The 23,410-nt window shown below is 40.4% G+C and overlaps 1 protein-coding gene and 1 long non-coding RNA gene across 5 annotated transcripts in view; one reads left to right on the top strand and one right to left on the bottom strand.

The window, feature by feature from the left end:
- MED14 (mediator complex subunit 14) overlaps positions 1-23,410 on the top strand; it is a 36,842-nt gene that overhangs the window by 10,321 nt on the left and 3,111 nt on the right. The window contains exons 8-29 of one of the 4 annotated variants that reach the window (XM_081908942.1): positions 1,630-1,762; positions 2,721-2,871; positions 3,900-4,011; positions 5,307-5,432; positions 6,271-6,349; positions 8,459-8,618; positions 10,171-10,365; positions 11,902-12,036; positions 13,231-13,307; positions 13,932-14,095; positions 14,207-14,353; positions 14,499-14,590; positions 14,972-15,124; positions 15,513-15,782; positions 16,628-16,762; positions 17,483-17,591; positions 17,810-17,941; positions 18,449-18,631; positions 19,210-19,445; positions 20,928-21,107; positions 21,797-21,904; positions 22,006-22,131. In XM_081908942.1, coding sequence (XP_081765068.1) covers positions 1,630-1,762; positions 2,721-2,871; positions 3,900-4,011; positions 5,307-5,432; positions 6,271-6,349; positions 8,459-8,618; positions 10,171-10,365; positions 11,902-12,036; positions 13,231-13,307; positions 13,932-14,095; positions 14,207-14,353; positions 14,499-14,590; positions 14,972-15,124; positions 15,513-15,782; positions 16,628-16,762; positions 17,483-17,591; positions 17,810-17,941; positions 18,449-18,631; positions 19,210-19,445; positions 20,928-21,107; positions 21,797-21,904; positions 22,006-22,131 — 3,203 coding nt within the window. Of the gene's footprint in view, positions 1-1,629; positions 1,763-2,720; positions 2,872-3,899; positions 4,012-5,306; positions 5,433-6,270; positions 6,350-8,458; positions 8,619-10,170; positions 10,366-11,901; positions 12,037-13,230; positions 13,308-13,931; positions 14,096-14,206; positions 14,354-14,498; positions 14,591-14,971; positions 15,125-15,512; positions 15,783-16,627; positions 16,766-17,482; positions 17,592-17,809; positions 17,942-18,448; positions 18,632-19,209; positions 19,446-20,927; positions 21,108-21,796; positions 21,905-22,005; positions 22,132-23,410 lie in introns of all 4 variants that reach the window. The other 3 variants (XM_081908941.1, XM_081908943.1, XM_081908944.1) reach the window with 3 other exon arrangements.
- LOC309368718 lies at positions 1,586-14,009 on the bottom strand. Its single transcript, XR_014167900.1, has 2 exons — positions 13,914-14,009; positions 1,586-1,756 (listed from the first exon to the last, which is right to left on the bottom strand). It is a non-coding gene; the product is annotated as an uncharacterized lncRNA (long non-coding RNA).

The following is a 23,410-nucleotide window of genomic DNA, read 5'->3' as shown; positions in this document are numbered from 1 at the left end:
CACATGTTGGTAGTATTCCTATTGCATTTCAAAGTATTCTTTAGTAAAGGATTTTTAAAAACCCTTTTCTTTTGATAAAGATGACTTTGCGTGATTTTTCCTCCCAACAGTTTTTATTAAGGAATATGATTTCTTCCACTTCATTGGGAAGAATTGTTTGAAGTGCCTTTGGAATCATACCAATTTGTGCTGCCTGGTTTTGCTGCTTGGTGTCCTTTTCTGTGTAGCAGATTCTGTGTTTTTTGGATCTAAACCCAGTCAAAACGCCTTTTCTTCACCTGGGTGCTAGAATCCTCCTATCTGCCAATGTTGAGAACATTGATGGTGCCTTTTGACTTGATAGTGGGAAAGGGAAGCAAACATTAGTTCGTTTCTTTCCTCAGACCTGGGTTAACAGGAAAAGTAGGGTGGGAGGGAAGAGTGAGCACTATCCTTTTTCCGAATTTGAACTTTGAGATTTTGGTTGTATTTTGTACTAAATACAAGAGATTATTACTTGGTGTTCCTGGTAACCTGAGTAGCCATTGAGCTGGGGTAGGGAGGTTGGCATTGTGTGTCCTCAGTATAGTGTAATGATCACTGTATGCTTAAAGGTAAAGGGACCCCTGACCATTAGGTCCAGTCGTGGACGACTCTGGGGTTGCGGCACTCTATAGGCCGAGGGAGCCGGCGTTTGTCCGTAGACAGCTTCCGGGTCATGTGGCCAGGATGACTAAGCCGCTTCTAGCGAACCAGAGCAGCGCACGAAAATGCCGTTTACCTTCCCGCCGGAGTGGTACCTATTTATCTACTTGCACTTTGATGTGCTTTCGAACTGCTAGGTTGGCAGGAGCAGGGACTGAGCAACAGGAGCTCACCCCGTCATGGGGATTCAAACCGCCGACCTTCTGATCGGCAAGCCCTAGGCTCTGTGGTTTAACCCACAGCGCCACCTGTGCTTATTAACAACATAAAAGGCTAGGCTAGGGAGAAAACTTCAACTTATGGAAACCACATGTGCCAAACACAGTTGGGAAAGCATACATATAACTGTCACATGAATAATGTGTTAATACTTTTTAGATATGTTTGGGAGGTAAAATAAGTAATTTGGAAAAGAAGGCCTAGATTGAACACATTTATTCTAAGTATAGCATCTCATATTAGAGTTTGGATTTGATATCCCGCCTTTTCACTCCCCTTCAGGAGTCTCAAAGCGACTAACATTCTCCTTTCCCTTCCTCCCCATATGTATATGGAACATACATATTACAGAATGATAGCATTTTGTCATTGAACCCAAGACACCATACATAAAGTTCCCAAGTAATTACTATCCAGGCACTAACTAGAGCTGCTTAGCTTTAGTATGCTGGTGGCCTACAGACCTAAACCCTGGGATATTCTACAGTAGATCCTGTTAAGATTATATATGGGGGGGGGCTTGGAGGGAGAGAGATTCCACACAAGAAACCGTTCCATGGTGTGACTGTCAAGAATTGCTTTAAAATCTGCTTATCAAGACCAGTGTTGACTTACCATGTATATGTGTGTGTACAAAGGCCAGCAAGTCTTTGGTTTAGTGTAAGTTGAGAACTATCAAAAGTTCCTCTAATATTTTACTGCATTTACTTAACCTGAATTCTTTAGACTCCTTCTGCTTGTCACTGCAGTTGGAAGTTTTGCATTCACAGACTTTAATGCTGGTTCGAGAGCGCTGGGGTGATCTTGTGCAAGTGGAGAGATACCATGCGGGCAAATGCCTCTCTCTCTCTGTCTGGAAGTAAGTGAAAAAAATCATGAGATCTCTAAATGTTGGATTGAAATATTAAATCTCAAGTAAAGCTTGGGAACTTCTATACTAGCATATTTAGATGCCATATTATATTAATTGCCTTTCACTGAAGTATAGGAATTGCTGATCTTTTGGGGTTAGAGAGGTTATATTAGTGTCAGACAAATAATGCATAATTGGTTTTTGGAATACAGACATTTATGATGATCATTTCTGGCCTTTGATAAGGCTATTGGTCCAATAATGTTATTACTTATCATAACATATGTTGCAGCCAAAATATTTGCAGTTAAAATTAACGTTTTGTTTATATTTAATGGTACCTTAAAACAAGGCGTTTAGGCTGGTTTTTTTGCATGCTCACTCAGTCAAGTTTTGCTTTCTAGAGAAAGCCATCGCAGTATTTCAAGCACTATACATCTGAAACACATAGTCAAAACAGTAAATATTCCCAGGATGTATTCCAAATTAAATAAGAAAATTGCACAAGGATGAAACACAGATAAAACATAGCATTAACGTAGTCTCAACAAAAGTTAAGAGGCATGGTAAAATAATAAGGGGTTGTCAGAGTTGGCATCAGCTGAGCCTCCCCAAAGAACATTTTCAGGTGCAGCAGAAGAAAGAAGTAGACAATGGTGATTGTCTAGATTGAGATGGCATCTTAAGCTAGGCTTTATATTGGATCCCACATGAAAAAACAAAGCTTTCAAGAATTTGAAGCAGCAAATTGTAGTGATTCATAGGCTGTGTATCTGTGAGAGGAGTTTGATAGTGGTTCTTTAGAGACTTGATACAGGAATAGGGCACTAAACTTCTTGGCACAACACAATAGTATGGTATTGTTTCATGGTATGAAACTGTAAATATTATTCATGTGTTTCAGTATTCTACAGAGGGAGTCTTTTGGCTTCTTTACCAGCTAACAAAACATTTCTATATTAAGCCAACAGGTGGTTGGGAGAAAAACAGGGACTGCATCTCTTCATAAGGTCACCATTAAGATAGATGAGAATGATGTATCGAAACCTTTGCAAATTTCCCATGAACCTCCCCTTCCAGCCTGTGATTCCAAACTAATTGAAAGGGCTATGAAGGTAAATATTGCCAGGTGAAGTTGGCATATAATTTTAATCGATCATTGTTTTTAAAGTTAATCTCTCTTAAGCAATGTATTATGTTTGGGTTATATCCCAGTCATTTGATGTCATAATGATATGTGATTGACAGGTGGGTGGGCCATCCACCTGTCAAAAATTGGCCCCCAGCACCATTCCTGACTTGGGCCCATCCCATGGAGACCAAACAGTGCTTAAACCTTCCTTTTACAATCTTGTCACCACCTCCTAAGTGACTGAAACCCAGAAGGTATGTTGGATGGGAGGCATATGTTACAAATCAGTTGTCTGAATCCAGGAAGGCTAACTTGAGACAAAGGCCAGAGTACCTTTCTTCATAAAAAAATAAAAAATAAACCCACCAACCGCACGTTAGATGAGCTTTGGGCCATTGCTGTGAGCAGCAAAGACTGTGGACTCTCTGAGGGGATTACAGAGAGGAGCAGGAGGAGGGGTTTGCATGCAAATTGCCACTTGGCTGGGCTATACATGAATCAACTTTGCACTTTCCCCATCTCAGCCCATTTTTTCCAAAACCTGATTGCAGTAAAGATTACAGTAATTTGGTAAGCCTGTGGGTAAAGTAAATTATAAATAGCTGATCAGTTTTGAAGATCCTTATTACTTTGATCTTCGTCGTGTTGGAAACCGGGGGATGGCAGGCTAGGGCTCCAAATTGCAAAGTTCATTTCCTGTTTGGAGAGTCAGAAAAGGACTCTAGTTGTCTGTGATGGAAAGGCATTGTCGCTTCACTAACCAGGCTGCAGAGATACTTCCTTCCTGTGGTCTTGTTGTATAGAAATCAACATGCTGGATTTAAGAAGAACTTTCTAAAGTCTAACCCTTTTTAAAATTCTTCTTAAATCCAACATGCTGCTGATTTTTGTGAAACAAGGCCAGTATGGGAAGTTTGCCTGAGCAGCTCAAAACACATAGTTTTTAACTGTGAACCTTTTTAGAGTACATATAAAATACAGAATAACTGCTTTTTCTTTCTTTTTTTATAGATAGACCACCTATCAGTAGAGAAGCTTCTGATAGACAGTGTCCATGCAAGAGCTCATCAGAAACTCCAGGAACTGAAAGCCATTCTTAAGAATTATAATGTCAATGACAATTGTATGTGATGGTATCTGAACTACATTGAATTGGGGGGGATGCTGTTCTACATATTTATGCGCCCCCTTTTTTAACTTTCTTCAAAACCAGAAATTCCTCTGCCTAACCTAACCAAAGTCGTTTAATGCGCTTTGAACTGAATGCTTCCTTTGGTCCTTGATTTCCTTGGGCATCCCCTAGGAGAGTGACAAAACTTGAGAAATGAATGGCAAACATTTTCTTATTTCTGTGAGGGAAATGTAATGATATGTATAACTAGTGCTTTCCTTTGGAATTGATTTTGGCGCTTTTAAAGCTCTACTTAAATGACCAGAGAAGATGGGGTTTAGAAATTTTCGTATTTCATTTGACTTGCATTTTAGCTTCTTAAACACAACTTGCCTGTGCCTGATGCTGAAAAACTCTTCCTGTCTCATTGTCAGTTCAGAAGGGTTCCTGACCTTCATGAAAGGCTTTTCAGGGGGCTTGGGTGGGTATAGGTAAGAGGGGGTGAGAAAGTCTTTTTCAACCAATTGTCTTCCATGAATGCTTTTTTAGATTTCAGTTCATAGGAGACACACAGAGCAGGGGGCGGAGAGAGAAATTCCACTTCATACTTTGATATAGCAAACTCTCTCCTTCCCATCCCTCACCCAGGTCCTGAAATCTCAAAATCAGAGCTGCAGAATTATGATTTTAGGGTTGGTGGGAGTGGGTGTATGGTGCCTTATATGGAAAAATGCAGCTGGCTTTAGTATACAGATTGATATCTTTGAAATTTATTAATTAGTGTACATTCAAGTTAGTGAACAAGGATATTATATATCCAAACAAGCTGCCAAGGGAAAGGGCAAAGTTAGCAAGAATAGCATACCTTTAAACAAATGGTCATTTTTTGTGCTCAACATAATCTTAATTGAATAAAATAGCTTTGATTCAAAAGTACCTACCCGTATTTTTCGCTCTATAAGACGCACCAGACCATAAGACGCACCTAGTTTTTGGAGGAGGAAAACAAGAAAAAAAATATTCTGAATCTCAGAAGCCAGAACAACAAGAGGGATTGCTGCGCAGCGAAAGCAGCAATCCCTCTTGCTGTTCTGGCTTCTGGGATAGCCGCGCAGCCTGCATTCACTCCATAAGACACACACATATTTCCCCTTACTTTTTAGGAGGGAAAAAGTGAGTCTTATAGAGCAAAAAATATGGTAATTTATGATGGGGCTGTGATGTTTTATTACTGTGAAGTCTCCATATTGCTTAGTCAAGTAAAACTTTGTACCTTGATTTATGAATTCTTGATTCTTTAATTTTAGCTTTTATAGAAACGGCTCTCCCCACACTTGTCATTCCTATTCTGGAGCCATGCGGTCGATCCGAATGTCTACACATTTTTGTAGACCTTCATTCTGGAATGTTTCAACTAATGCTTTATGGGATTGGTATGTAAATAAAACTTTCAGGCGCTTCCTTCTAATACCTTCCTTAGTAGAATTCAACTCTCTATTTTTGGCCTTGATGCAAAAAATGAAAATTGAATCTTCTGGTTGGCTGGCTGGTTGGTAAGGATGCAGGAGTAGAGGTGAATATAGATTAGCATTGTATTCAGTGAATTAACATGCAGCTTACTTAAAGCACAGTGCAGTGTGATGTATAAAGCTGCCCAACAAAGGAAGTAGTTATGGCTAGCAGCTTAACTGAAGCTGAAAAGAGTATGGTGAATTTGTAGAATGTATTTTACAAGTGACCTGATTTCAATGAGCTGAGAAATGCATAAGCCTTTTGCTCCTTCCTTCGTCGCACAGTTTGATAAGCCACAATGTCCCTAATTAACTGTAGTTTACTGCTTCAGGTGCAAAACAAAACTTACTTGGTTACAAGCTTTGGGACAAGATCCTGGCTTGCTCTGAAGCTTTTAATCATGGTTTCCTGGTTAGGACAAAACAGGAAACTGTGGTTCACTAGGAATGTCCTGGCTTATAGAGGTCTGCAAAGGGACTATGTGCATTAACGAAAATGTTCTTTGTATCTTGGCTTAGTAAGGTGAGACACAACTGCCTGAATGGGGCGTGTGTGTGTGTGTGTGTGTGTGTGTGTGTGTGTGTGTGCTGAAATTGCATGTTGAACTACCTTTTATGGCACTTCTTGCAGAGGGTGCTTTGATTTTTAAAGCACGATAAACCTATGAGTGTGCTTTTACTTACAACTCTGGATTTCATTTTTCTGGATAAATGCACAAAATGACACATTTGAGTAGTAACTAATCCTGTTTCCCTGCAGACCAGCAAACGCTGGATGACATAGAGAAATCAGTCAATGATGACATGAAACGTATCATTACGTGGCTCCAGCAGCTCAAGTGAGTAATATGTAACTATTGCTGTTGATGCTATGCCTATTCTTTGCCTCCAGAACTGTGAAAATAACACTCACTTCCAGAAACTATTTTTGAAAGGTAAACTTCTTCCCCTTCCCTTACTCAGGGTAAGATATTTATGTAGAAGGTTGTTGTCCTTCAAACTCTATGCCAGTTTCCCTTCTTTTTATTGTTAATTGCAAAAGACATTGTTGCAAACTTGCTGATCTTACAAGAAACTGGTAAACCATTCAATGTGATTCTAATTATAGTCCCCCCCCCCGACTCCACTGACTTTACTGACTTCACTTGCCTTTTCTGTGACTTCATCTCCCTTCCCCTCAAATCAGTCTGCCTTCTTGCTCTGAGTAGCAAGAAGGCAGACTGATTAGTAGCTAGTTAGTAGCCCATTTATTCATTTATTTATACCCCACCCATCTGGTTGGGTTTCCCCAGCCACTCTGGGCAGCTTCCAACAAAAAATTAAAAATACATTAAAACATCAGTCACCAAAAACTTCCCATTAAAAAGTTTGGTTAAGGGGGCAAATAAAATCACTTTGTAAGCTGTGTATCACTAAGCTCTTTAGAATTTTTCAAGAGTGCCAACAAATGTGTGGTGAAGGGGTGATCTAGTAGACATTGTCAAAAGCTTTTTGAAAATCTAAATAAACAAAGTCCCTCACAAGAGGCTCCTGAGAGAAATTAGTCATGAGATAAGAGGACTGGTCCTCTTAACAGGAAGCAGCAAGTAAGAATAAATGGACAGTTCTTGTGGTAGAGGGGTGTAAGATATGGGGCATTCCAAGATTCTGTATTGGGACTGTGGCTTTTTAACTTGTTTGTAAGTGTTGGGTGAGATGGTCCAAGATAACATGAACATCACCAAAGGGGTGGGGAGTGGGCAAATGGGTAAAAAAGGTCAAATATGATTTACTGCGAAGTGATTCACACACGCAAAAGACTAATTTGTATGTGCTACCACGGAATGTGACAATGAGCCACCAACTTGGGCTTTGAAAGAGAAATAGGCAAATCCGTAGAGGTTAAGGCTGTCAATGGTTATTAGTCATGATGGGTATATACTTCCTCCAGGGATGCCTCTGAATATCGGTCACTGGGGAACAGCAGCAGGAGAGAACAGCAGTTCTCAAGTTCTGCTTGTGGCCTTCACAGAGGCATCTGGTTAGTCATTGGTTGGGAAACAGGAGGCTGCGTTAGATAAAACTTTAGATCTGGTCCACTAAGGTTCTTACAGGCTTATGAACCTAGTTGCCATTTTGGCAAAGCTGTTAAAATTTAAAATATTGCTGCAATGTGGCTTTGAAAGTGGAAGGCTCTCTAAAAATGTCCTTATTTAATTCCAGTAACTTTATTTACAGATGCAACAGAGCAAAAGAAAAGTGCTCATGCTAGAATTCCTTGTTTAAAATCTTTAGGTTTGTTTGTGAACATATTAGTTAATAATTTTATTAGCGACTGGTGCCCACAGTTTATAAATAACTCAATTACTATGTGATATTTTATACCAAGGAGAGAAGCAATTGGACATTTAAAAGCAAAAACAAAAGCAGATTGCAAGCTACTTTTGGTAGGCACTAACTTATCCCTACTATATATTAAGTACCATATAAATTATCCCAAATAGGAATTGTATTTGTGTAACTTGAAAGTCCCCAAATGTGACAGTCCTATATACAAGCAAACTCTCATAAGACTTGCTAATGTTGGGTTTGTGTTGTGAGTACACATGTAAAAGCCTCCATTCCTATAGTTATGAGTCAGTAAACATGAGTTTTCTACCATATGTACAGTTACCAGGCAGCTGCAACTGATCTTATGCAAATGTCAAGTGTGTCTGTGTATAAACATGTCTGCCATCTTCACACCTTCCTTTTGAAGTACACATGTAAAGTATTTTAGATGTGCACCCAAAAAACCCAGAATTTGTATAGTAGCCCTGGGAGAACAACTTTTTTTTTAATGCAAGTCCTGTTCTGTTCTGCATGATTGCAAAGAGGTCAAAAGCAGTCTAGAAGGCAAATTAGCAATGCTACACTCTATCTAATGCGGAAGTGCCAATGTTTTTGTATGTTCTTTTTTTTCAATTAAGGTTTTGGCTTGGACAGCAGCGTTGCAAACAATCAATAAAACATTTGCCTACAGTCAGCAGCGAAACACTACAGCTAGCTAATTACGCTATGCACCCTGTGGGAAATCTCTCCAATCACAAACTCTTCATCAAGCTCACTCGACTTCCACAGTACTACATTGTAAGTGAATGTGGAATCTTCTTATGAACTGGACCCTTAGAACGAAGGAAGCAAAATGTAATAGGCTAAGCTGTGACTACTGCTTTGATTTTTACCACTTTGAATTGCCAGAACATTGCAAACCAGCAGTTGGGAGTGTTTCATCACCACTCCTCCCACTTTGCCCCAGTGGCTGCAATTTTTTCTTTTTATTTCCTAGAAGCATTCTGTACCCAGTGGCTGTGTGAGTGGAAAGCAACTTGTGTAACTGCTCTTTCTCTTCCCCTCCTCCCCATGTACCCTCTGGAGAAAACCCTCCAGGGAGCCTGAATAGTGGAGGTTGTCATGTGGCGTTGAAGTGAGAGATTGATGGAAATCAGGCAAAAGGATCTTGCCCAGTGGACCTCCTGCTGGAGCAAGCTTCCTGCACTCCGTTTAAGGGGATTCTCTGCTCACTGCAGCTGCCCATAGCACAGCCCTTGGATTTGGGGAAGAGAAATAAAGGCTACGCAGACTGCTTTCCAGCTGCACAATCATTGGGTGCAGTTTATTTCTGACTAGGGGAAAAAGTTGGGGGGGATCATGTTGAGAGGCCACTCGATCCTCCAGAGAGTATAATTGGAGGCTGCAGAGAGGATGAGAAGAGAGATTGGTGGCTAACCACTTGCACAATTATTGGATACAATCCAATTTAATTTAACACTGGCAATGGCAAACTTCTATATTCTAATTGGGGGACACTGTTTTTGACAAAATTATGTATTGCACATATTGTTGAGTCCAGCAATGCAGTAAGGAAGTACACAGATTTTAAAATGAATCTATATTTTATAAAAATGCTTCATGCGAAATAAAAAATGTGAAAGTGTGGAATCTATTTCTTACAACTAACAAAAATGTTGAGTAAAACTACAGGCATGTATTGATTAAAATTTGGTAGAGTGACTAGTGAGTAGGCTGCTTTGGGGCTGGATCAGGCATGGATCAAAGAGGTGGGAAGCTAGGCAAATTTAAAAAGTTGTAATTGGTGGCAATACATAGAGGGCCTTTTTTGGTCATACGAGTGCTTCTGTATTCGAAGTAGGTTTTTCTGTTTGTATTTATTTATGAGCAGTAAATCTCTCAGCTCCCCTCATATCACAATTAGCTTTTGAAATGTACCTCCATTTCAAAAGCACTTCATTATGAAGTATTTGTGGTGGGTAGTTCAGGAAATGCAATTCTTAACTCCTGTTTGATATGCAGACCTAGTTGCGTATAATTTACCCAAGTCATTCATTTACAATAAGGTCTGCTTCAATTCCCCACCCCACCCCCATTTGATTGGAATTTTTTTCTAAAAGCCATTGTTGAGTGGTTTACAAACCTTTCTATAAACTGTAGTTTGATCTTGGCCATGTTCATACAAATACCCAAATTGTGTTAGCTAGAATGTTTAAACATTTGAACTATGTGCTCATTATGAGAGTTCAGGATTTCTTGTTGCAAACTTGTTTAGTGCTTTCTGCCATGACAGAGTTCTTAAATCTGTGAAAATTCTCAAGCTCCCAATGTATTTTTTTTAACAATTTAGGTAGTAGAGATGTTTGACGTTCCCAACAACCCCACACAACTGGAATACAAATACTACTTTCTTTCTGTGAGCTATGCTGAAGGAGATGACAGCCCTGCCACTGCAGTTCTGCTGCAGCAATTTAAACCAAATATTGAAGAGCTGGTTTTGGACACAAAAAGTGGGAAGCAAGTAAAAGCTGGCACCAAGCGCAAGGTATGGCTTTGAGAGCAGGCAGTTTTTTTTTAATTGGCATTTCCAGAGAAGTACCAGTCTGTTAACAGCAAAAAACAGCAGAGAGTCCAGAGACACGTTAAAGGCTAACAATTGTATTAAGGCAAAATAAATAGCCAGCTTTATTATGGCATAAGCTTCATGCCATTATAAAATTGTTAATCTTTAACGTGCTACATGACCAGTTGTTGTTTATTTAGTTTGTTTCCTACATAAAAAGTCTTGGAAGTGGAATGCCAAAATACAATGTATTGCAATTTTCAGCAAACCTCTCAATTGAAAAACATCACCACCACACCAGATATGTTAATCTACAAAAATCATTTGCCACATATGCAATCTTTCCCCTGCACAACACCAGCATGAACACTCAAATTATCCTAGTGTAAGCAGATAATTATTGAGGTACATCTTGGCTTCTGGCTGAGTGAATCATGGTCAAGAATAAGTGCGACTAGATTTCTTTGGTTACAAGGCAGAAATGGAAGAAATTGGGTTTGAGGAGCATTCCAGTATCCTGCCATTCTAGCCATCATTCTCCATATTTAAATAATGGTACTCAAATTACCTTAAGTATTTAATGACCTAGTCCTCTATGGTTCAGTAACTTGCATATAGTTTTAAAGAAATTTTCACAGTGTTATGTAAGTAATGCTTGCTTACATCTTTAGAGGCAATTTCTAAAAGTACATTATAGGAACATGCTGCTGTATGGCACAGCCACCTAGGAACCTGAGTATTTAGTTTCCTTACCTAACATGGAAACATTAAATCATGAGGATAGATGTACCGTCATTTACTAGTATGTGTGTTTTCTTGAGTAGTAGCTTTTAGGGCTGTAGAACTGATTCAGAAAATATGAATCAATTAATCCTTTAGCTTTTAAACTGTGCAAGATTTCATGGGAATAAAACTATAGTTTTGAAGTGAAAATATGTTTATAGAAGCATGCATATGTCTCAGTAAGCCCTGTCTGAGGAAAAGTAGTTGTGGGCCCCTATGATAGAGGGCAGGGCTAACCAGCTGACATGGCCATGGTGTTGTGTGAAGTATTTTCATGCCATCTTAAATTCAAGCTGGTCTGCAAAGTACAAATGTTCCTTTGCCTGCAGAGTTTCAAACTGTGCGGGCAAAGGAAGCATTTCTCTTTCTGCTTTATTTGCCCACATGATTTGAAATCTGACCGCTTGACAAAGAAAGCAGAGTTTTCAGCCATTGGCAATCTGTGTTTGGCAGGGATGGGTTCCACTTGGGAATTCCTGAGTGTAACCCATCCTATTGAGGCTTGCATTTGGAGCCAGAAATTTAAAAGGCACCAAACACAAGCCCCTCTTGCCAAGCGCAATGGAAGGCTCCAGATAGTTCCTTTGCAGCTGCCTCACATTGTCAGAGGCACCCCTGCTGTTGCTTTACATGAAAAAGGTGAGTTCAGGGCTGTGACCAGTATGCCTGTAATTAGAACTTTGAACCCAGCTCTTAACTGCACCTGGCTGAAAGAGGTTTCCTGCTATTCTCTAGTTGTCTGGTGATCCGTGTCCCACTGAACCCAAGAAACCAAAGCGGTCTGGAGAAATGTGTGCCTTCAATAAAGTTCTAGCTCACATTGTAGCAATGTGCGATACAAATATGCCATTTATAGGACTTCGTATGGAGGTAAGTAACATAATTTCCGTTGTGCAAGAGACGGTCATGTTGACAAGTCTTTTTAAAATAGGGACTTTTCTTTGTATGGAAAAGAGCCTATACCTCAGCTTCGATAGTAGGGAGGAACAATTAGACTGTATAGCCATTGGGAATGAAAGAGTCTCTTGCTTTGACTTTCCTGTTCAGCTATGCTAACTGCTGACTTAGGCACACAGCTCAGGGTTTGCCAGAATGTGAAGAGTTTAGTCATAGACCAGAAAGCATTGTGCTCAGCTTGGTAAAACACTTTACTAACTACCATAAATATCCCTTGGTGTGTTGGATTTAATCGGTTTTAGGGATGACTTGCATGACAGACTTTGGGACTTGCAAATAAATTATTTGTGTGGTAATTTGGGGAAACTGTTATGTAGAAGAAGTTGGATGTATTATGTCAGGGGTGAGGAACCTGTGGCTGTTCAGATGGTGCTGGTTTACAACGTCCATTGTTACTATTGACCATGCTGGCTAAGACTGGAGGGCCACGGGTTCCCCAACACTGTATTAAACTGGAAAGGAGGAGGTGTAGCCATTGTTGGGAGTTTCTAATAATCTATTGGGTGAAGGGTTTGGAAAGTACAGTGGTACCTCAGGTTACATACACTTCAGGTTACAGACTCCACTGATCCAGAAATATTACCTTGGGTTAAGAACTTTGCTTCAGGATGAGAACAGAAATTGTTCTCCGGTGGCGCGGCAGCAGCAGGAGGCCCCATTAGCTAAAGTGGTGCTTCAGGTTAAGAACAGTTTCAGGTTAAGAATGGACCTCCAGAATGAATTAAGTACTTGACCCAAGGTACCACTGTAGATCGAAGCAGAGAGTTTCCAGCAATAATCTGCAATGAGGCAGCAGCATAGATCCTTCACTTAATGCTGCAGAAGATACTGATACCTTGCCAGGTATAAGAAAGTTCTCTTAAACCCTTGTGAAGGGCTTCTCGGCCTTTCATTGCCTCTGGTACCATCTGAACCACTACGTGTGTGATATATAGCTCATACTGTAGATGCTAAGGATCAGGTAGGCCATTTAATTCCTGTATTAGGACTGAACATGTTGGAAGTATCACTTGGCTGAATGGGCCAGTTGTGGTGGCAGGGAGGATGCTCTTAAGCCTGAATTTTCTTGCTATGAAAATATAAAAAATGTGATTTGTTTTGTTTCAGCTATCCAATATGGAGATCCCACATCAAGGAGTCCAGGTTGAAGGAGATGGCTTCAGTCATGCTATTCGTTTATTAAAGTAAAGAGATTATGCCACACTTTCATTAATGTGTACAATATTCCATGAGTGATGGAAGGGGAGGAAAGTATTTAATATACAACATGTTGTAGAATTAAAACTCATCTTGTATTATATTATACATTTATTCATTTATAAAACAGAAAGTTTTACAACAATAGTTGTAGAGTAAAAAAAACACCCACCCATCTTCAGACACTTTTTTAATGCATACATAGTGCAGAAAAGTGAACAGCATCTTGACACTAATTTTGGCACAATAATTTTACTTCCTGCCGCCCCTTACTTATCCTTAATTTTTCTTAGCTTGATTTTATGTAGCAGCATCCTGGAGAAGTATCAAAACCAAAAAACAACATTTCACTACTTCCTCGTTGCTATGAATTATGTGAATTTTCTTTTTTCTCCTTTTTTATTGATTAAAAATTGCATAAATTGCTGAAAGATGATACCTCAGTATGCTGTTACTATTTTACACTTTTCTAGTGACTTCAGAGTTTCCTTGCAGGGACACATTTTATTGTACAAGTTATGTCCTCCAGAAAACATTGAGCAGCTTACGTTGAATTGTTTGGCTGTGAGACTAAAATAAGTACATGGTCTTACCTTTATCCATTTCAACAGAATTCCTCCATGTAAGGGTACAAGTGAAGAAACCCAGAAGGCTCTAGACCGTTCCCTACTTGACTGCACTTTTCGACTGCAAGGTAGAAATAACCGCACATGGGTTGCTGAACTGGTGTTTGCAAATTGCCCACTTAGTAATAGCACTTCCTCCAGGGAGCAAGGTTAGTGTTCCAACTTACACTTGTTCTGTCTTGCACTTCTCTACTTTCTGCTTATGTTTTCTGTGTGCCAATGTGATTTGACCATATTGGACCATTTCTTTCACTTTGTAGGACCTACCCGTCATGTTTACCTGACATATGAAAGCCAGTTATCTGAACCAGTTGGTGGACGAAAAGTAGTTGAGATGTTCCTCAATGACTGGAATAGCATTGCTCGCTTATATGAATGTGTGTTGGAATATTTCAGATCCTTACCAGGTACATAAATACATTCTTCTTTGTTCTTGTGTTCTTTGTTCTTTGTTCTACCTCCCCGCGTCGGGAGTGGGTATGAGGTCTACCGAAACAATTCATATATCTATTTTTGTATCTTTCCCCATCCACTTTCTTTCATTTTATGAAGAAATACCCAGCCATCTAAAAGTTTTCTCGGAGGTCCGAATCTACAATTATCGGAAGCTAATTCTTTGTTATGGAACTACTAAAGGAAGTTCAGTAAGTAATTTTTTTGGAGAAGGGATAAACCAGGATTTAGTTTCACTTTGCCTGATTTCTAGCTTGTCTTTATGTACCAACCAGGATTTGTGGTTTAAAATTAATGGTAGTCATTTTCTAAATAAGCCAACTTCTAACCATGGATAATGAAGCTGGCTTGTTTTAACAAACTAGTTTACTCTTAAAGTACGATTTCTGGTTCACAGGGAAGAACAAGATAGGAATAAGTGAAAATGAAAGTGAATTTGGGTCTGTTACTCTTCCTAGCTGTGCTAAACCATATTTTAGTGATTACATGCACACCCTTCTGCTGAGTTGTGAAACAGTTGCTTTCTTAGATGTTGTTGGATTATTTTCCATTAAAGCTCTTGTTTTTTATAGATCAGCATTCAGTGGAACTCTGCACACCAGAAATTCCACATATCATTAGGAACAGTTGGACCAAACTCAGGTTGCAGTAACTGTCATAATACGATCCTGCATCAGCTCCAAGAGATGTTCAACAAATCACCAAATGTAGTCCAACTTTTACAGGTAACTAACCCTTCTCCCTAACCTGCCCTTGGAAGACAAATGTTTGATTCAAAATGCAAAAAGCACCAAAGGACAAATTCTGTCCCCAGTTCTCAGGAGTATCATTTAGCACAAGAGGCCAATAATGACTTGTGGGTAGGGCTGCAGGGGAGAATAAGCTCATTCATTACATATTTAACCTGCTGTTAAGAGTTTGCTTTTGATTTAAAAAAGAGAGAGAGAGTGTGGGAAAGGTTGATATGAACATTTAATACACAATAAATAAGCCAGCAGGTTCTTACCCCTGGTAAAAACAACTTTAAAGCTGCATTTATGTTGATTGTTTCTAAAGGCTAAGCATATTTAGTTGGCTATTGTGAAACTAAACAAGTTTTGTTTTTACTTGCAGGTTTTGTATGATACTCAGGCTCCATTAAATGCTATCAATAAGCTCCCAACCGTGCCAATGCTGGGACTGACGCAACGCACCAACACTGCCTACCAATGTTTTTCAATTCTGCCTCAGTCACCCACACACATCAGGCTGGCCTTTCGGAACATGTACTGCATTGACATTTACTGTCAAAGCCGTGGGGTGGTGGCAATTCGCGATGGAGCATACAGCCTTTTTGACAACAGTAAAATTGTGGAAGGCTTTTACCCTGCACCAGGACTAAAGGTCTTTTTATCTTTATTTTACGGTGTAATTAAATAAGGCTGGGGCCCTATTAATATTTCAGAAAGTTTTGCTTAAGAGGAAATGCCCTTTGTAAGGAGCTGGCAACAGCAGCTCCACGAAATAATTTTTTTTTTTAGGACTCTAGGTTGTCCATTTCTAAGGGGATTAAATAGCCTTCCCTACATTTTTTTAGGATATAATGACAGTGTTGGGTGTGGGATTTGGACAGTAACATCCTTCAGATCACTTTTGGGTGTTTTCACAACTGCTACTCTATACTTTTTGGCTACTGAAAGCCAAATTCAGGTAGCAAGATGGAATAGACTCCTGCCTGACATCTTGGAGAGCTGCTGCCATTCAGAGTGCTCACTGCTGGGCTGAATGGACCATTCTGTGACTTAGTATGTCATATCCATCATTTTATGGCGTTTTAAAAAACTTGAGTCTTCTATGAGTTGCGTTTTTTCAAGTGTAGTGCAGCTGATCTTATCGAAGTAACTTTCAGCTTGCTTCTGTCCTGGATGCCATTTTTTAATGGTACGGAAAAATCTTTAAAAGGAGTACTTTTAGAAGACATCTGAAGGCAGCCCTGTATCGGGAAGTTTTTAATGTTTGATGTTTTACTATGTTTTATATATGCTGTAAGCTGCCAAGAATGGCTGGGGAAACCCAGCCAGATGGACAGGGTATAAATAATACAATTATTTGTGATTTATGATACCTTTCATGGAACAGAATTCAGCTGCTTCTACAGACACTGACAAGCTGAAACATTGATCTAGATGTCTGGTAGATACAATAGGAAGACATGTTGACTCATAAATCTGAATACTCTATATCCACAGACATTCCTGAACATGTTTGTTGACAGCAATCAGGATGCACGAAGACGATCTGTCAATGAAGATGATAACCCACCATCTCCTATTGGAGGGGACATGATGGATTCATTGATATCACAGCTTCAGCCGCAGCCGCAGGTTGTATGTGTGCAGTATAAGGCTCCCAGTATAAGGCTAAGCCCCTATGATTATGGTGATCATTTTTGACAAATGTGTATGTCCAAAGAGATAACAGCAGCAAGTGAGGTCATATCCTCCTTATTGTACTTGCGTAGAAATATTTATAGCTCTTCCTGGCCAACAGTAAGTGAAAACTTATACATAACAACATATTTTAAAATGTAGTGGTGATTTATGAAGACCTTGGGAGGGGGCAGAATGAGGATGGCAACTGACCTCTCCCCAGGCCTTAGACATTGCTAGAGCATATTCATAGAATGCCAGAGGTTCTAAGTATTCTGTCAGAATCCCCAGTGAACCACTGTCAGTCAGTGTAGACACTGAACTGGATGAAGTAATGGTCTGAATTTGTGTAAGTTACGTGCCTAATACATCAACGTGTGTAAGTTAGAGTGGATGTTGATGTCCAGTGCATAAGCTGTTGGCTAGAAGCAGTAAAGTACAGACCACATAATAGACTTGGAGATATAATAGAAAGGGAAAATGGCTCTTGGAATCAATGACTTATGTTGGTAGTTTGTGGAAAGGTAGTGTAAAGAAGTGAAATGCTACTCTAGAAATTCAGCTTTAATGAAGTCCAATGCCTGAGGACAGAAATTCTAAGCATTAGATATTTAAGCATGTAGAATTGTTGGGATCTATATTTTACTATATCTAATAAAGGTCTTATTTCAACAGTCTTCAAAACAGACAGGAGCACCAGGGGCTTACCCATTGACATCACCCCCTACATCTTATCACAGTACAGTCACCCCGTCACCTTCCATGATGCACACGCAGTCCCCAGGTAAGACGGCTGCCTTTTATGCATCGCCAGTAGCAGTTCATGGCATTTAGTGTTCCTAAGGTGTTTCATAAATGAATTGTGATGCGTCCTGTGTTTTTATAAATCACTGTACCTTCAAATAACCTTGACAACTTACTAAAAAGAGAGTTCTTTTTAAACTTGGAGAGGAATAGTTGGGCAGTACGTAACGTAGTTGCTGTCCTGAATGTCCCCTTTAGGAACGCTACATCCTGCAAACTCTCCGAGCGGTGCATTAAGAGCACCGTCACCAGCATCATTTGGTCCAACTCCTTCTCCTTCATCTCTTGGAATCACAATGGGACAAAATACGAACTATGCTAGCCCACATGGTAAGCCCATGACTTGTACAGCTGGATACTGATAGAAAACTGACACTTCAGATACCGTAAAACAAACAACCCCTTTTCCTGACTCTGGGAAAGTGCACTGCTCCATTCCCTGTTGGGATGCAGGCTCTGAAATGACAGCAACTGTTTCTTCACACACCTGAACTGAACTGCTCCTACTTAATCGGGAGCCGCTACTGCTGGCAAATCACCGGCTTTATCAGCCCCAACATAGCAGGGAGGAAAAATTGGAGCAAATGGTTTCTAAAATCTCTTGACATTGTCCTGCAGCCTTCTGTGGTAAGCAGAGCAAGCAAGCCCCCTATCAATGAATAGACTGAGCAATAAAGGATTCATTTTTTAAGATTCACCACTTAAACAATGTACGTAATCAAGGCATGTTTGATGTGTTAGGCTTCAGATAGGCAGGGTCTAGGAAGGCTATGGATCCTGGTGTAGAGATAGTACACCCAGAGAAAGCTGCCTACAATTTTCTTGCAATTTCCATAGGTCCTATAGATCCTACTTCACCGTACACAATGATGTCTCCAAGCCAGCGTCCAGGGAATTGGCCAGGCTCGCCCCAGGTCTCTGGTCCCTCTCCAGGAGCACGCATGCCTGGAATGTCACCAGCGAACCCTTCTTTACATTCTCCAGTACCAGATGCTTCCCATTCCCCAAGAGCGGGAACAAGTAAGTAATATCAACAAGAGGTTGCAAAGCCAATAGAGGGGATGTACAAACTTAGTATTTCACTACAAAATGCTGTTGACATGGTTATGGCAACCCAGTTAGACAAAGGCAGGCAGGCAGGGATAGCTTAATTGGTAGAGCATGAGACACTTAATCTCAGGGTTGTAGGTTTGAGGAAAAAAATTCTGCATTGCAGGGGATTGGACTAGATTACCCTTATGGTTCCTTCCAACTGTAGAGTTCTGTGATTCTATGACTGAGTTATTTGTTAATACAAAATAAACAAAGTGCATTAATCAAACATTATTGTGATTTGAAGATAAGGTGACTGTGCAATCACCTCAACTCTAGAATAGTGGTCTGAGTAGTTAATCCTCTCCGTTTGCATGAGGGAAATAGAGGGAATTGGACACAGCCATTAACTGTTTCTTAGTCTTTGGAATTGTTGGGGTGCTGCGTTTGGGAAAGTTTCATTATGCCAAGTCTTACAGGGAACTGCCTAGCATTTTAAATGTATGTAAATAGTCATGCATCCCTAGACAGGAAGAGTGAGATGTGCTTTTTCTTATTTCTACTAGGTTCCCAAGTAATGCCAACAAATATGCCGCCACCTCGTAAACTACCTCATCGCTCTTGGGCTGCATCCATACCCACAATTCTCACTCACAGTGCCTTGAACATTCTTCTTCTGCCCTCTCCCACTCCCGGGCTTATGCCAGGGCTGGCCGGAAGCTATCTCTGCTCTCCACTTGAACGTTTCCTTGGATCAGTTATCATGAGAAGACATCTCCAAAGGATTATCCAGCAGGAGCCGGTACGTAAGGAATCAACATGTTTAGTTCCTTACACAATCACTTTAAATTTAGACTTCTCCTAGCTTCTGTGCAATAAGAGAAGTAAATTTTTGTTGTGCAGCCACAAGGCCTTGTGCTAACGGAACTGTTATGTTGGGTTCTGCCCATTGAAATGAATGGACTTGTATAACTCACTGCCATTACTTTTAGTAGCTCTACTATGACTTTGTTGGATACAGCCTAATAGGTGTTAACCATTCTGCATTTTAAGAGGTGTGAAATGGGATGTGATTTGTGATGTTTTAACCACATTGAGTTGGTATACTGCATTGCTGAAGTTGAGGACAGTGGTTTTTATTTTTTCTGCCCATAGGGAATACTTTATACAAGTCTGCCAAATAACTCTTACATGTTGACTGTGGAGTCCTGAGCAGAAAATTCTGGGATGCATACTCAGTTTGTGTAAGTGGTGGTGGGGCTAGCTCCGCCACCCCCATGCAAACTAAGACTGCATCCTTGAATCATTTGGAATGGTGCTCAAGTGGGCTTTCAGACAGCTTTTCCGCCATTATCAGTTTCCTCAGCAGGTAGCTCCTGGATTCCTAGCAATGCAGGTGGGAAACTGCTTATTTAGCACTCCTATTTGGAAAAACATGGTCCAAACTTTGGCTAAGCCGTAAACTCTATTATTTGCGTAGGACCATCCAGTATTTGCTAGGATTAGTGAAATAGGAATTTGTACAGTGGTGCCCTGCAAGACGAACGCCTCGCAAGACGGAAAACCCGCTAGACGAAAGGGTTTTCCGTTTTGGAGGCGCTTCGCAAAACGAATTTCCCTATGGGCTTGCTTCGCAAGACGAAAATGTCTTGCGAGTTCCTGCGGGTTTCCCCCCCTTTCCCTAAGCCGCTTATCAGCTGATCCGCTGATAAGCCGCTTAACAGCTGATCCCTAAAAGCCGCTAAACCGCTAATAGCGCTAATCCGCTAAGCTGTCAATGGCCTTGCTTCGCAAGACGAAAAAACCGCTATACGAAGAGCCTCACGGAACGGATTAATTTCGTCTTGCGAGGCACCACTGTATTGACAAATCTCAGGGCTTGTAGGGGAAAGCCAGAAGGAAGAGTTGAATAATAATATAAGGACTGGTTGTTATTTTTTAAAAAGCAGAAGAAGCACTTTCCTCTTAGCAGATAAAGTGGAGGGTTCATAAGACAATGCACCCTGCTGAGTCAATAGAGAGCATCTTGTTTATAGATGCTCTCATTTTCCCAAGCCTGCATGGCTAATGGTCAGGAATAATGGGAGTTGTAGTACTGCAACAATTGGGAACCCAAGATTGGGGAAGGCAGGTGGAGATGTACCTGACAAGCTACATGCAGCCAACCTTAAAATGCTTAGAACTTGGGTTTGTGAAAGTTTTGCTCCTGCTGCTTAGAGTATAATGAGGTGTGGGCAGCAGCTTATTTCTTGCATTCTAATCAACTGTTTTGGCTTTTAAACAGCTACAGCTTATGAACTCCAATGAACCAGGTGTAATAATGTTCAAGACAGATGCCCTGAAATGTAGAGTTGCCCTCAACCCTAAAACTAACCAGACCTTGCAGCTAAAAGTAGCACCTGAAACTGCAGGGCAGTGGAAACAAGAAGAACTGCAGGTTTTGGAGAAATTCTTTGAAACCAGAGTAAGTACCCCATCTTAAGGTAAAGGTAAAGGGACCCGTGACCATTAGGTCCAGTCGTGGCCGACTCTGGGGTTGCGGCGCTCATCTCGTACAGCTTCCGGGTCATGTGGCCAGCATGACTAAGCTGTTTCTGGCAAACCAGAGCAGCGCACAGAAACGCCGTTTACCTTCCCGCTGGAGTGGTACCTATTTATCTACTTGCACTTTGACGTGCTTTCGAACTGCTAGGTTGGCAGGAGAACCCATCTTACTGTACTCAAAATTCGATGTTTGATAAGATGTTTGAAAACCACGTTCATAAAATAAGTTCATAATACATCACACATATGTGATTCATGTCCAGTGAGCTTATCATGCAGAACATATCATGCAGATAATGCCAGTTCAGCACCTCCCTAAAAGCTGCCAGGCTGACATTGATGTTCCATGTGATTTTTCTCCTTTGTATGTTCCCGGTCTGATGCTTGTGTTGATCATGAACTGGGCCACTTCATATTCTTACAGTTTTCACCTAACTTTCCAGTATTTATTGTAGAGAATTCCAATTTGTGAGATTGCCATAATGGGAATTTCACATCCTTGTGCTGTTATTTTGATTTTAGTAGGATTTGTGATATGGATTAAGAGCAGGATTGAAGAATCATTGAGCTGCCTAAAGAAATTCTAATAACACATTGCATTCACTGTAGGTTGCAGGACCACCCTTCAAATCCAATACTCTAATAGCCTTTACAAAGCTGTTAGGGGCACCTCCACACATTCTCCGGGACTGTGTACACATTATGAAACTAGAGCTGGTAAGTTGGTTTTAACGTCTTCGCAACATTCTGTATTATTTCTCATAACACAGACTGGATTGTTCATCTCTCTTTTTCTGTGGCATGTTTTATTGAAACAGTTTCCTGATCAGGCCAGCCAGCTGAAATGGAATGTACAGTTTTGTTTGACAATTCCTCCAAGTGCTCCACCAATTGCTCCTCCAGGAACACCGGCCGTTGTGCTGAAATCCAAAATGTTGTTCTTTGTAAGTAGAGCAACTAAGTCAGTTCCATGTTTGGTGCAGTCTTTGACAGTGTCCAGTTGTAAGGAGTAGTTTAAATATGACTTCCGTCAGCCATTGTGTAAGTAGCAAATGAGATACCTAATTACAGAATATATTATCCTATTTTCATCCCCTTGAAGTCTAGGAACTGAATTGTTCTGATAATACATGAAAGTGAGGGGCAGATGGGGCTCATCAACCTAGGAATGTAGGGGAAGGAAAACTCTATTCCTAAACCCCTGCTGCCTTGTGGGATATCCTCAGAAGGACAGGCTAAGGAGTAACCCTACACAAATCCGGAGTGGAGTCCATAAGACGGTTGGATGACATCTTGTATGCCTTCCTTCTGGCAACTCCTGCAGCCAAGCTGGTTCCAGACATACTGCTCTGCTTCCCTTTGGACCACATCAGTATGCCAAGAGGAGGGATCTTGTCGTCTGGGCAGCCCAGGACACACACACACACACACACACACACACACACACACACACACACACTGCCCAGGCTTGTGCTCCAGGGTACTACTAACACAGTGGTTTGACTTCACCCCTGGAGGCGCACTCCATTATCTCTCGAGACAGATATTGTCAACAACAATATATGAAACCAAAATATAACATTTCAACATGTTCCATTGCTTCAGTTGGGGTCAAGGATGACTAACTTAAATGCTGAAGTTGCTGCTTCTGCTGTAAGAGGCCATGACTAACACATGACTCTTTGCAATTAGTCCCATAGTCAATTTCTTTACAAATAGGGCACTATATTTGATTTGTGCTAGTATTTTTTTTCACATATGCCATGTAAAAGGCATCTACTTTTTTCATAATACGTAGCTTTGAAAGTTTGCATGTGTGGAGATGGTTATGTAGACCCATTTTGATAATAAGTTTATGTAATTGCCAGTGTGTTTAAAGTGAACACTTAGTATTTAAAAAACCCCAGCTGACATTGAAATAGGATGAATGGTGAAGATAATCTTACTTTTTGGAATATCACCATTCCAAATTTCTTTAAAGAAAAATTGGACAGTACATAGTGCTTATTTCTAAATCTCCCAGTTTCCCTTTTGTACTACAAAGCAATTTGGATTGTAAAAAAATGTGTTCATATATTACTCCTGAATGCCCAGTAGGGAAATTTGGGCATTTCAAGCTGCATTAGGACTTTTGGTGCACTTTGGTTTAGTTGTCAGTTTGAAACGGTTCTGATTTAAGTTTGGATAACTAATTTGCATCGGTCGTATATCGGCTTTCATTTT

This window comes from Podarcis melisellensis, assembly GCF_964234715.1.
Source record: "Podarcis melisellensis genome assembly, chromosome: 4".
NCBI lineage: Eukaryota > Metazoa > Chordata > Lepidosauria > Squamata > Lacertidae > Podarcis > Podarcis melisellensis.
Note: the sequence above shows the minus strand (reverse complement) of the source record. Positions and strands in the feature narration are given on the sequence as shown.